The 14,816-nt window shown below is 49.7% G+C and overlaps 1 protein-coding gene across 1 annotated transcript; it reads left to right on the forward strand.

The window, feature by feature from the left end:
* The first annotated feature begins 2,264 nt into the window (after nt 1-2,264).
* Nucleotides 2,265-3,896, forward strand: LOC119098184 (organic cation transporter-like protein). The gene is made up of 4 exons (XM_037221111.1): nt 2,265-2,698; nt 2,849-3,086; nt 3,132-3,625; nt 3,695-3,896. Exons 1-4 carry the CDS (start codon nt 2,265-2,267, stop codon nt 3,894-3,896), a joined length of 1,368 nt encoding a protein of 455 aa, XP_037077006.1.
* The last annotated feature ends 10,920 nt before the right edge of the window (nt 3,897-14,816 follow it).

The following is a 14,816-nucleotide window of genomic DNA, read 5'->3' on the forward strand; positions in this document are numbered from 1 at the left end:
CATCAGCGGATCAGGACGCACAGAGGCAGACGCCTGATCCCGCGACCAGGCATCCGCTGCATTTCAGACCCCAACTCGGCCGGGCCTTGTGTTCGCCCACTGTCTTCAGGCGGTCTCGGCGGCCATGATAGCGTCGGGAGCGCCTTTTATTGCGCTCACCGGCGATAAGGTCCATTGTCGAAAGCGTACAGCATCCACTTTAAGCAACCGCTTCAAAGGTAAGTTGAGTGCTTTCAAATTAAGCTAGCCCTCAGCTGAAGATCTTAACCACATGCTATGCTCAGGTCAGCGATGTCCATGGAGCGTCACAAAAAACGACTACGCCTCACGCCAGCCTCAGGAGAGTTACTGATTCTTCATCATCAAATGATAAACGCATTCACTTTTGTCTAGTTTCAGTTTGGCAGCCTTGAAGGCAAATATTGCATTGCATCACTACCTTGCCGTCTTACTTTAACCTGCTTCGCTACCAGCCATGTACTTAAAAAAGATACAAGTGAAATGCTTTTTTGTAAAGGCCATGGAGGAAATCAGATAAAGCGTGCTACGTAAGGGGGTTAGTTTGCATAGTTTGTATGTTTTTAAGCAATTGCAAACACTGGTTTTTCCTACCACATTGAGGTAAAATGTAATCAACCCCTGTCCTGATAGCCTTTTCCATAACGCAGATCGATATGGGTCGATGTGACCCCTCCCTTCCCCGCTGTTTCCAAACAAAGAATGATCGGGGCTCGCGGAGAACATCGGCGGATTGATCCTCACCAGATTCCGCGATTGGTAATTTTGTGTTTCTAGGGCAGAAATTGCACTACTTATGCCAGGTCAAATGCAAGCTATCGACTACAAGTCCAGGCACTTGCTACGAGCCATTAACAAAATGTAGGTGTACAGCCGCACAACGGGGCTAGCCCAAAGTCCCATCCCTAGATCTGTGTCTGACTTTTGATTTGCCTCACATAAATAAGAGACGACACCACCCATACATTACGCACCACCCTCTCCCCGCTCAAATTACCCCAGCTCCGAGAGCACACATGAGGCGGGGGGAGGGGGGGGGGGGCTGCGGCCGTACGCCGCGCGCCCAGTCTTCCCGCGTAACGCACGATCCGTCGGTTCATGAAGCATGGCCTTCCACCCATATAACCAGTTTTTTATTTGAGAACTTTGGCGACCGAACTACGCTCCCTCACATAAAAATGAGAACAGATCAGTATCACATGAGAATTTTTTGTGTTTTGCAAAAGTCCATAGCTCCCTGATTATTATTCACTTTCAATGACGATTTCAAGAGTGGCGTAACAGTATTCAGAATATTTTTTTATTATTTCAACAGATAGGTTTGCTGCATTACTTTCCAAGCAAGTGGAGAAAATTGTCACCGGAGGTCGCCTTGGAATCACGCAACTCGAAATTGCCGAGGGCTATAGCTCCGTAACGGCGTGACTGAGAGATTTCGAAATATCACAGGCGACTTCAGCACTGATTACAACCGATGTGTCCCATTTTGATCCAAATCTGAGGGGTGAGGGTGTGGGGCACATGTCGATTTATGGCGGAACGTCCCCGCCCTACAACTTGTTTTGCGCCGCGAACCCAATTGATGGTGCTACGCTTTAATTAAGTTAAAGTTCAGTGCGTGATAGCGACCCAAGAAGGCACTGATAATTCCGAAACCGACGTTTTTATGTAATCAAAGCTGATTGGCGGTTGGTCAAGTCACATCTTTAAGGCTATATTTTGAAGACAAGTCAAATGGTCTTGTGCCTCGGAATACGCAGTTGGGTTGAGCGTTACGGAAACTGGGAGAGGTCTTTAGTGACCACTCCTGTCCTTAGGCTAATCCTCGACCCCAAGCACATTATGCATTGACGCACATCTGTTTTTTTTTTTTTTAAAAAAACAGCATGATAGGCGCGTCTCGCGGAGGTTCCATGAGCGGCCGCTGCAGTGCAGCGGGCGCCACTGGGGCCGGTCGGACGGGTCGCTGTTGCAAAGGCAGACGGGTCGCTGTGGCCGGCAGATCGACCCCGCAAGGCCAATCGCTCTCACCCCGTCGCAGAGGCAGGCTCTGCCGACCAGAAGGACGACGGACGCGAAGCATTCGCTCCTGTCCGACGGTGCGACGACGTGGCCCGGAGCGTTCCCAAGCCTGCCGTGTGCGTAAGCCAGCGCCACGCAGTGTGCCGAGAGGAGCGTGCCGCGACGCTGAGCCCGACGCACGCGCACACCGCTGGGGAGTGCTCCTGATCAAGTGGGCGGTCGCGATGGTGGAGACGGCGGTGAGCAAGAAGACTGAGGAGAAGTCCGAGCAGAAGGCGGATGTGTTCTTCGAGGACGTGCTGGAGCGGTGCTGCGGCACCGGCCGCTGGCAAACGCTGCTCATCGGGTACATGTCCATCTTGTGGCTGCTCTTCCCCGCCTTTTCCATGTCCATGATGTTTGTCGGCGCCACGCCCGAGTTTAAGTGCGCCGACGGCTTCGCCGCCAACGCCACTTTCGCCTCCTTGCCGTCCGATACACCGCGCTGCCGAGAGGCCAACTCCACCGCCGCCTGTCAGCGCTGGGTGTTCGACCGGTCCGTGTACAAGTCGACGGTGGTGACCGAGTGGACGCTGGTGTGCGGCCGCAAGCCGCTGCTCTCGCTGCTGCAGTCGTGGCTGATGATCGGCGGCTTGTTCGGCTCGGTGGTGGGCGGCCAGCTGGCCGACCGCTTCGGCCGGCGGCCCGTCTTCCTGCCGGCCATGCTGCTGCTGATCGCCTGCGCGTTCACCGTCGCGTTCGCTACCGACTACGTCAGCTTTGCGGTCGTGCGTTTCCTGACGGGCGCCGCCATGTCGGTCATGGTCAGCAGCCAGCAGGTGCTGATTCTGGAGCTATGCAGCACCGAGCGGCGCGCCGCGGTCGGCTTCATGACCTTCATGCCGTTCGCCTTCGGCACCTGCCTCATCGCGCTCGGCTCGTACCTGATCCGCACGCGCTGGCTGCTCCAGCTGGCGTACGCCGTGCCGTGTCTTATCTTCTTGTTCAACTTTTGGCTGATGCCCGAGTCGCCCCGCTGGCTGGTGCTGCAAGACCGGTTCCCGGAGGCGTGTGCCGTGCTGCGGCGGGGCGCGCGCTGGAACGGCCGGCAGGTGCTGCCGGAGGAGGAGATGCTGCAGGTCATGGCGGAGGCACGGAGCAGCACGCTGTCCCGCCAGGCCACTGCGAAGACCGCCGGCGGCCACGGTCCGCTGCAAATGGTGCTGCAGTTGGTCCGGACGCCCGGCATGCGCCGCCGAACACTCATCACCGTCTTTCTCAGCTTCATCACCGCCGTCTCCTACTTCGGCATCACGTTCGACACGACGCAGCTGGCGGCAAGCCCACATCTGGCGGCGGCGTTCTCCGGCCTCGCCGAAATCCCCTCCAGCTTAGTGTTTCCCCTGCTGGACCGGCTGGGACGGCGGCCCTCAGTGATCCTCGTCCTGTGGCTGCAGGCTGCCGCCATGATTCTCACCTTCGCGCGGAAGGACGCCACGCTCTGGCTGGTGCTCGGCGTGGTGGCTAAGACCGGTATCTCCTCTGCCTATCACACTATGTCCGTGTTCACGGCCGAGCTGATGCCCACCGAGGTCCGCTCGCTGGCGTGCGGCGTGCGCCAGCTGGCGGAGCGCGTGGGCGCCGCCCTCTCGCCGTTCGTGGTGGACCTGGTGAGCGAGCTGCACGAGAGCGCGCCGTCGGCCGTGTTCGGCGGCCTCGCCCTGTTGGGCGGTCTGACCGGCCTGCTCCTGCCCGAAACTAACGGCCGCCCGATGCCGGAGACGGTGGCCGATGTAAATGGCCAGCCGCTGTCCGCCGCGCCAGCCGCTAAACACGTCCACACCAACGAGGCGTACCAAGGTGCCGACGAGCCATGAGCCGGCTGTGGCGGCGCCTCACCGGGTACACCCGAAGCACGCACTCATTACACATGTGACTATGATATATATATATATATATATATATATATATATATATATATATATGTGTGTGTGTGTGTGTGTGTGTATGTGTGTGTGTGTGTTCGTGTGTGTGTGTGTGTGTGTGTGTGTGTGTGTGTGTGTGTGTGTGTGTGTGTGTGTGTGTGTGTGTGTGTGTGTGTGTGTGTGTGTGTGTGTGTGTGCGTGTGCGTGTGCGTGTGTGTGTGTGTGTGTGTGTGTGTGTGTGTGTGTGTGTGTGTGTGTGTGTGTGTGTGTGTGTGTGTGTGTGTGTGTGTGTGTGTGTGTGTGTGTGTGTGTGTGGTGTGTGTGTGTGTGTGTGTGTGTGTGTGTGTGTGTGTGTGTGTGTGTGAATATTTTACAAGGATTCTTTCAAACGTACACAGCTAATTGCTCAATGAATGTTTGGGAAGGGACCATAAACGACTGTTCAACCCATTTTAGCACCATTCATGTCATCATGCGTGAGCGCGTTTAGACGCCTGCCAGCGATGACTACGCGGGTATTGGAGGTAGCGTCAAGTCCGACAATCATCCCGATCATGTCATGCACAGACCGCCGATCATCGAGCATCCTTTCAGACCAGGTCTGAGCCGCATTTGTGGCGATGGGGTGCGCTTCCACTGCGTTTGCCCCATGCCAGCTGCCCTTCATTATCGCCCTGCACCATGACACGAGGTGGCAAACATCCTTCGCACCGACGGCGACCCATACCAGCGTAAAGGTAACAGCGCAGGTTGACATGAGCACCCCTTAGGTCAATGGTGTAGTCAGAGAGTGACATAGGTCCTATGATGCGCCACAACGGTTTGTTGAATGGCGAAAACGTTACGAAAATTTTCTTTTTTGTTTCCAATGCTTGTCATCACACAGAAATTACCGTCCCAGATTTAACTTAACTCCATATCAGGAAAAATTACCAGCTGATTTTTAACTTACAAACATCAGAATATTTACCGCAGAAAGAACTAGCGTCGGTCGAAAAGCCCAGACATCTCAAGGTCACCCTTCAAGGTCAAATACGGGCTAAGAAAACGGGGAACTTCACGCGACCAGAAATTACCGTCCGATTTTTAACCTACAAACATCAAAATATTCAACAGGTCAGGTGAGTTCAGGTAAATACCTAAGGTGAATATTCTGATGTTCACAAGCTTAAATCGGCCGGTAGGCTTGGGTGAAAAGGAGTTCCGCGGCCCTTTAGCCGGTGTTTGACCTCGAAGAATGGCCTTGAGAAAACGACCTTTAGAGATCAGGACTTTTCACGGACAGAAGTTCTCTCTGTGGGGAATATTCTGACAGTGGCAGGCTTTAAATCTGCTGGTAGCTTTTGTGTTATATGGAGTTCCTCGTCGTTTGAACCTGCGTCTGACCATGAAGAATGACCTTGAGAGGTCAGTACATTTTTTACGGACGCTAGTTGTTTTTGTGGGGAATATTCTGACCTTTGCAAGTTTTAAATGGAGTGAGTTATTCTGATGTTCGTGGGCGAAAATCGGCCGGTAATTTTTGGGTCAGATGTAATTTCCCGTTTTTTTAGCCAGTGTTTGACCTTGAAGGATGACTTTTAAAGGTCAGGACATTTTGTCGGACGCTAGTTTTTCTGTGGTGAATATTTTGATCTTTGTAAGTTAAAAATCAACCCGAAATTTTTGGGCGATATGGAGTTCCCTCTCCTTTGAGCCCATCTTTGCCTTGAAGTGTGACCTTGAGGGGTCAGGATTTTTGACGCACGGTAGGTCTTTCCATGTTGAATATTCTCATGTTTGTTAGTTAAAAATTGGCCGGAAATTTTTGGGCGACATGGAGTTCCCGTTCGTTGTGCCCACGTTGGATCTGAGAGAAGATCTGATTGAAGTGTGACCTTGAGAGACGTCAACTTTTTGACCAAAACTATCTCTTTCTTTTTTAAATAGCCTGATGTTTGTTAGTTAAAAATCGGCCGGAAATTTGTCGGTGGTACGGGGTTCTCCGTCTTTTGAGCCCGTGTTTGACCTCGAAGGGTGACCTTGATAGGTCAGGACTTTTTGACAGACGCCAGTTTTTTCTCCGCTTTTAAATATTTTGATGCTCACAGTTTTCAAATCAGTGGGAAGTTTTTGGGTGATATCGGGTTCACCGTCATTTAACCCAGCTTTTGTCCTTGAATGTCATATGAAATTGCAAAGCAAGGGTAATTTTTGGTGTTCTCATGCCACAATTGACCATGAGCCCTTTTTTCAGGGAAATCGGAACTCATAGCTGACAAAAAAAGAAAACGCTGTATAAATCGCTAGCTTCACACATCGAAATCTGCAACGAAGAGGCTTGTCTAGACCATACGAGATGCCGCACGACCAGTCGGCCCTTCCTTTCTCCGTTCGCTATACCCCGACCTTGCCCACTCGAGGTGGAGCGCACTTAGTGTGGCTGCCGGCCTCTAGTGCCCCGAGACAGGCCGTGGTCTTCGTGGCACGAACGTGACGCAGGTGGAGTTGTCACACCCTGTCAGCGCCCCGCCACGTATCACATACTCGCTGCTAATGCAATACGGCGTTAGCGGCAGCGATGCAGGACCAGCAGCAACGCGATACGATATGTGATGTGATGTCACGTGACATGAAGTGATATGGTATGTGATGTGACAGAAATACACCTGTGTGGAGGGCCGGCGCAGACATGTGTCAGATGTCATTTGTGGCAAACACAATAAAGTGTAGGATTGCGACCAGTTTCATTGACCTTGGTCGGAGATGAACCGAGGCCGAGGTCAAACCCAATCTTTTTACAGGAAAGCTTGCTCTAAGGGATATTTTGTGATCCCCGTTTGTTTTTAAAAGAGGGATTGCAACAAACACATTTAATGCGCTTCGTAAAGATCAGAGTAGGTCACTGACCTAATATGACCTTGATCAACATTATTTTCAAGAACATACCTCCTATGCGTGCCCCTTGGCGTTCATTGCAATTCAAAAAACAAAGCAGCATCGTAGGTTTCTGGCCATTACGACCTTCTAAAGGTCAAATCAGGCCCTGACTTGTAATGAGTACCAGTGACCTTTTGCTCAGAACAGGTATCTAGGTCCAAAGGTTTGGTCAAGCATGGAGATGTTGGAGACACTTTGAACAAAACCTGAAGTTTGGCCTTACGTGAACTTGTTGCTGTTGGCACTGGTTTTGAGTTTCACAACCAAAATTGTCCGGAATAATTGTTGACATTTGATGTTGTAATTTGCTAAAGGTCAGGTGAGGGAGCTGACCTATGACGACGCTCAGGGACCTCTTGTTTGGAGGGGCATCTAAGTGTAAGTCAGATGTGTGATGAGGTACAAGATTCCGTAATTGATGCAGAGTTTTATCTTGACCCGTATTTGACCCGAATATTACAACCCTATAAGTCTAGAAATAAAACAGGATCAATTTTACAGTATGTTATAACCACTTTACGGAGCTGGTGTCTCTCACTGTCTCAGATTGAAATACTCAGAGCGACGAAATTTTGTCCGTGTGCGTCGCATTCGACCACTCACCAGAGCTCATGACAACGCGTGCCCGGGCAGCCGGTTGAATACACTTCGCTCGGGTGGGGTGGTCAATGTCACCCTCCTGACATCTCAAAAACTAAGAGAGCAAAAGACACCAAACCCCCAGTGGGGTTGGCCCGTATGTGAACCCACATGTGTCAAAATTGTGGGCTTGAGGGTCATAACCCTCGGGTCAAACAACTTCAATTAAGGTCACACTCTAGGTTATCTCCAAAATGTTCCAGACATCTTCATACAGCCCCTTTGGGCCTAGATACCTGGTCTGAGCGTAAGGTCACTGGAATTCATTATAAGTCAAAGACCTTGTTTGACACTTGGGATGTCATGGTGACCAGAAACCTACGAGTTTGTTATGTTCTTGAGCTGCAGTAGGCGTCAGGGAGTACGATAGGCAGTAGGTTTTCGAAAACAGAGTGCTGATTTGGATCATGTCAGGTCGGAGACCTATTCTGACCTCAAAGAAGTCTATGGAATATGTCTGTTGCGATCTCTGTCAAAAAGCAAACAAAATAAATGAGCACAAAACATTACCCCATCGAGAAGGCTTTCCAGTAAAATAACATTTCGGGTCTGACTTCGGTCTGACGTTCATACCTGACCCAAGGTCAATAGAGCTGGTCGTAATCCTAAATTTGATTGTGCACATATCCTAGAAACTATCGCATAGATGTGTAGTTTTGTCTAACACCGGGTGTCGCATCATATTGAAAGATTCCCCAGAAATTGGCTTTGTTGACAACAACGACCTGACTTTGGCCTGCCATGTCAGCGACCTTACAAGGCACATACAAACTGCATATACTGAGAGAGCTACTATTCGACCTCCCACACCTATGCAAAGTTTGGCGCGGTTACGCTGGACCATTCGGAAACAAGCGTGGAAAAACTTCGGGCTGTCAAATTGTATCCCCACCCGAGCGCATGTTAACGTTTCTTGTTGGATACCTCACGTTGGAAAAATGCATGTGCACATACGTTTGGAGCAACAAAGATCCGACACATGGTAGAGAAGACATTGCTACTTCAATGATTATCATCAACTACAAGGCACTGATGTCCTCCAAGAGGAAGGATACCTTAGCTCTGCTATCCTCTTCACGAAAGGAGTCTTCAACATGCTGCACGCATTCGCCGCATGATGGGGTTAATCTGCAGGTTGACGTCCACATGGACGTTTTTTCACCATTTAAGCGACAAAATGTCCAGAACTGTGTTCAGCACTAGCAACGCGGGAGAGCGATAAGCCCGTCATGTCCATGCGCATTTGTCTTAAATGCCAATGCGCGGGCGGGCGAAGATACCGAACGTAATCAACACAGCCCGATTCAGGTCCAATATTCAAATTGCTGGTTCAAAGACGTTGAGCCATGTGCCACAATTTTTTTTTTTTTAGAAACAGCGACAACATTACCACCGACGCGCACGTTTGCACACCATTTTGCAGTTACGTCCCACTCGCAAGTGTCACCGCTCCGCTCTATTCATGCGTAGTCACGAGTGCTAGCAGCCACCTTGCACGTGCCACAAATGCCGCTTTTGAACAGCCGGCGGACGTGCCTGTATACGCCATGACGGTGCACCCGAGCAAGACGAGGCCACTGACGCGAAGGGAGCAGCCGGTCGGGCGGAGGGTCACAATGCCGATTCACGGCTCAGTTGCTCAGTTGTCCGTTGTTGAATTCCTTTGACCTGACAGCGCCGCTGCCTCCCGAGGCTCGCATTGGTTTGTTAGTAGGGAGAGCCCAAAGTTGTGATGAAGACCTTTATTGAACGGCGTGACAGATGCAACTCTTCAGTGAGCAGCCTTCAAGCGTAATTGGCGAGCGTTACGTACTATCTGTGAAATGATTGGGGCGGAGCTTTGGCGACAGATGGCAAGTGACTCAAACCCGCGCCAGCCCGTCACATAGGTGCATTTCTATCACATCACGTATCATATTACATCTTATTACGTGACATGTGGAAGATGATATATCATGTCGTAAGTATGTATATATATATATATACATATAATTTATAAATATATATATATATACGCGGCGGGGCGCTGAGAGGGTGTGACAACTCCACCTGCGTCACGCTCGTGCCACGAAGGCCACGGCCTGCCCCAGCGCACTAAAGAAGGCTGGCAGCCATACTAAGTGCGCCCCACCCCGAGTGGGCGGGGGTCGGGGTGTAGCGAACGGAGAGGGGTGGGGCCGGCTGGTCGTGCGGCATCTCGCGCGCTTTAGACAAGCCTCTTCGCCGCAAATTTCGCACTGTGGCATCTTCACGAGATGACTGAAGTGGCTGGTGGCGTGGTGACAGCGCCTGACAGTGTCGGTTCCCGTACATGACATGACGCATTAGTGAGCGTGAGGCCTGGCCCGGAGGCGTAAGGCCTCAGACCCAACCTAAGGACAGCAGACATTCATTTAACAGGCCCTCGCCTGTCACCTGTATGACATTCACCGCTCAGCTGGAGCCCAGCTCGGACACCGGGCGGTCGTTAGTGTATACCGGCGCGCCAGACAGTGACGCTCCTGGCGTAGGAGGAGATTGTCGTGGAATGTCGACCATTCCAGTTCGGGGCGACTGCTCAGGCCTCACGAAACCGCGCTGTCTTCAAGTATGTGATAGTGGTCGTATTGCGCATGCGTCTGTATCGTGCCCATGAAGAGAATATTCCTTGTCAAATAGGGATTTGACACAGGGGGATGCCTTTTTGTGTCAGTCTTCTATCTATTCGTGTCATCTTTTTTTTATTTGACTCTTTGCAATATTTATTTATATGGGGGCATAAACCCGCCATGTATTCTATGCGTTGCGCAGGTATGTCTAGGACAATGTCAAACTGACAACAGATGTCAGGTGACCACTCGCGCCGCTCTCAGCCCCGATCTACAGCTCGCGTCACGCGTCGTCTGTTAATCCCGGCCGAAACCACAGTCTATGGCTTATCCGAGCAGCATCGCAGAACCGCGCGATATCATCGGTTCGATTCCTTGCACTGGGCTAAGTATGCATTCTCGTAACTGATTTTCATGTGGGCGGCACTGATATCGATGACGCCTTTCAGTCTTGGTATTCTTCCATCGACCGAGCGCTCTAAACTGTTGGAACACTAGATACTTGTACACGTCACTATTAATATCATGCTAATTTCCTACCAATCAGCATCATGTAGGTACCTCATGTTCTTGTGATTGAATGGCATCATGGAGTGCGTCGGCTACTTAGGCCATTTTGTCATGTTTTTATCGTCAAAATTCATTGTACATTTGGCCAGTGTGCGATTTCTGTTTTTTTTCGCCCCTAACACAGCTGGATCGGGTAGCAAGGTACGCTAGCGTTTTAAAAACACTGGGTGGCCCAGATAAAGGTTCACTAACGGTTTCCTCAACAGTGACAAGCTCGCACACAAGGGTAAAAAAGCTTTTGATATACAGGACGTGGCTGGCGACAAAACTGACACTTTTGCGAATCAATTGATGATACAATTTCGAAAATGAAAACAAATTTAAACGGACAAGACCACATTAAAACAGCTTATCCCAGCTCGACGAAACTCAAAGCTTAGTACTCGCCTGTACTCGCTAGCGCTTGCAGCATGAGCACATGTCGTAACGTTGACGTCTTGCTGTATGAGCAAGTTAAGCCATGAAATGCTATCAAACATAGTACCTTTAATCAGGATAGTTTTTAGCAGGTGCCAGAAACGTACTACGAACTATACGATATCAGTGCTGACGTCACAGATCGGTGGTGACGCATTGCTTTTCCAACGCCCCTCAGAGCAGTGCTTTTCACAGATTTTTCAGCCAAGATTCCTCTACTTTCATATAATTAACAGCACAAAATGCCGAATAACTAGGCTTATAGTCGTCAGAATCCTGGTTGGCCGCAGCATTTTGCGACGAAAAAGATCAGTTTGCTGGGCAGCGCTTTAAAGCGTCGTGTCATTTGAGAGAAATGGGCCCGACTGCTCGCCACGCGACAATGCGCTGGGTTCAGCGGAAGGCTGTGGGCTGCTGTTGGTTGTCTCCATGTCGTGAGAAGCTTAATGGCTGGAAGAACGTAGCTAATTGTCAGTTTTTAAGGTAGCGGCTTTAAAAAAGCACTGCCGATCTAGGATTGTCGTTTGTGGATGCCTGGGCTGTGGCTTCAGGGGTAAGCGGAGGTTGATGGAGCGAGAATTCACCCTACTGCTGAGAGGAACAGCAGCTTTGAGGTAAGAGGCCGAGCATCGCTGGTGTAGGGCTCTCACATTGCCCGTTGCACCTCAGACTTAACGCACTGATCGGTGGACAGGCGTGAAATAAAACGCTTTTAGTTGTCTTCATATCACATATAAAGCTAAATAAAGGTGCTGGAGGCTAAATAGGCTAAAGCTAAATAAAGGTGCTTCGAAAATATTGCTTGCATCTTTTGATACCAATATTGGATAGGTTTTGTTGTAAATTATTGGAATCATGTTGGGAAGTGCGAGTTCTGCATCGGCAATGATTATGCCAAGCTAATGAAGGTCGTCAACGCTTTCAGCTGGTTGTACGATAACGTCAGGAAAACAAATGGTGTTGTTTCAGGTGATTGTAGAACCATGCCATCGGTAAATGTATGACGACAGGGGTGCAGTTTAGCAAAATGCGTAGGGGTGAGAGATGGAAGGGGAAGCGGGGGGGAGGGGGGTGCAGCAAGGAAAATGACTGAGCCTGCCCCAAAACGCACTTAAAGAGGTTTTCTCCCCAGATTCTACGCAATTTTTCGCAGCTGGCAGCAGGGGTGTAGTTCCTTAAAATCACTTTTTGGGGGTTCAACCCCCAAAAAATGATAAATGAAAAATAATGGCTAAAAAGGATAGCCAAAAAGGAAACTGCACGCCTGGTTAGGAGGCACAACCCGTCTCCCCTCCCCCCCCCCCCCAAATGAATAGGAAACTACACGTCTTCAGGCTGGTTATGTTAAGCTTGATTTATCTTAGGTTAGTCTCAACTTTCATTAAGAGTTTGATGGCCAGCAAACAAAACTTAAGTGCAAATGAGCTCTCGAAACAAAAACGTTTGATGAGGCTGCCACATTGCATTTAACCTGTCTTTGCTTTTTATGGTTTATTGCCTTTTAAATATATATTGCAACGGTTTCTGAAAGATTTGACCCGAGGTGACAGCGCAGATGATTCCAAATTTCGTCAATGACAGAAAAGGCACTTTTTCACCCCCGCTCGCACAATCGTGAATACGGTAGCCCTCGACTGCCGTCGAAATACGAGCTGTATTGTCCGGCATCGACAAATATAAATGAATGTCAGCCACTCGAGCGCGAGCCCCGAGAACACCCCCCGGCCCGGCCCGCCTGGGGACGGGACGGCTGGCGTGATAGGGGCGGTGTCAGGTTGTACTGACGCTGCAAGGCGTCAGTGTAACATAACTAGCCAGCACAATATAACACTTCAATGGTATAACACCAACAACAACACAGACGGTCACTAGATATCCCAAATTCGTCAAATCGTGACAACAAAAGATGCCCAGATGGGACCCTGGCTGTCCAAGGCGCACAGCAGCTGAACCCGCTGCAGGTAGCCTATTGTCTGGTCACTTTTGTCAACGGTGATGCGTCTTATCTCAAGCCTTAAGCAGGCCTGGGGCTCTTCACGGTAAGTTGGCTTGTCCATGGCAAAACGACAGTCTTAATCTGATTCGCATGGCAGTGGAAAGTTCCACAGCTAATCCATAAAACACGATCGCGAGACAAAGCATACGTGCAGTGTGCAGCATCGTCCCATCTTGCCTGCTTCAATCCCCGTCCGAACCGGCTCCGTGAAATCGCCCCAGGGCAGCTCAGGACGCTACTAGAGCGGCAGCGATGTAGCGCTTTGGAGCGGTATTAACAGGATCCCGTTTTCGTACTCAGAGAGCCATCGTCAGTAAGAGTCGTGATTTGACGAATGTGAGACAACTGTTTGTTCTTCGTTGATTTTCATTCTGTTCTGCCATAGTATGGCCATTAGAATGACGATGCAATCTTCATCGTGCGAAAATACACATGACTCTGTTGGGTACAACATGGGTTGACTTTTATCTGGGGCAATTTCAACATGCACACGAAATAAACGGTAGTTTCATACAGCGTGTTTGTTTCACCTTTCTACGATTTCTTTACAGGCCTGAGATTGCTGTATTATTAAACCGCTAACTTCCACGTGACTGGGGGTTAAAATATGGATAAACCGTCCTGGGTATGCGTGACATAGGGCTGTTTTCTTAAAAGCCATGGTATGTGTCGAGTTGTGATGCATTGTGATGGGGGCGGCTATGGGCCGTGGTGGTAAAACTTGCCACCTTGGTAGATAAGGTCAGCGACAAAAATGCATGTTTTCGCGCGACGCTTGGTGCCAAAAATGCTTTTGACTGGCATTTTTAGTGGCAGCAATGGTAAAACATTACAGCGCGCATTCCACAACCTTGAATGGGTTTCAATGATTATGCATTTCAGCCCATAACACTAGCAAGATTTTCCGTAAATACCCTTACCGCACATGGTATTTTTTTTTCTCAGGCTCCATCGCAACTCGGCGACAAGAATGTCCTATGATTTTTAGTTGGCCGGTGTCCTAAACTAGACAGGGGAAAGTCCTGACAAAGATCTAGATATGGCAATTCATTTAGCCGCGAGGGCATGTTTCAATCGTTGCGATGCAACTGAGATATGTGAGGTTGGTGGTGACTTCCAATTCACTGGGGTTTTGCTAGCGGCATTCGACTTCCAATTTCATGAATATCAGTCTAGGTTTAATTTTTGGACCTTTTTGACTTCACTGATTCACAGTTCAGGGAAAGTGGACGTGATGATCCAATCAAGGTAGACATTGACCTGTGATTATTCAGACTAGCTTTTCCAGACACAGAAAAGCTGTTAGCTGAAGAAATGCTGTTGACTCGCCGTAGCAGTCTCAAGCACCGAATATTCTTCTCTTTGAGAGAACCGTGAGTTCGTTGCTAAGGACTGATGGCACTCCTCAGGAACGGGAATGACAGGAGGTGAGAACGGTTCTGAAGTGTCATTTTATGTCATTGTTGCTTTCTTAATGATTGAGGATGACTGCCAGTCAAATATATCTTCAAATCAATGTTTTTACCTAGTTTCTATTCAGTTCAGGACTCCAGCTCCCCCTCCCCCCAGTTTGCGGAGAAGTGTGCCGCATCTGGCAAGACAGACATACTTTTCGGGAAGGTTGCGTAATTGTCCCCTATTCAGCTCTCCCACTTACCTTTGAAAACTATGTCTCTGCTTGAAATATAATTATTCACATAAGGTTTTGTTAGCATTGAAATGGCAATTATTCTCATTTCAACC

Source organism: Pollicipes pollicipes, unplaced genomic scaffold, assembly GCF_011947565.3.
Source record: "Pollicipes pollicipes isolate AB1234 unplaced genomic scaffold, Ppol_2.1 Scaffold_4740;HRSCAF=5597_pilon_pilon_pilon, whole genome shotgun sequence".
In the NCBI taxonomy this organism is placed as follows: domain Eukaryota; kingdom Metazoa; phylum Arthropoda; class Thecostraca; order Pollicipedomorpha; family Pollicipedidae; genus Pollicipes; species Pollicipes pollicipes.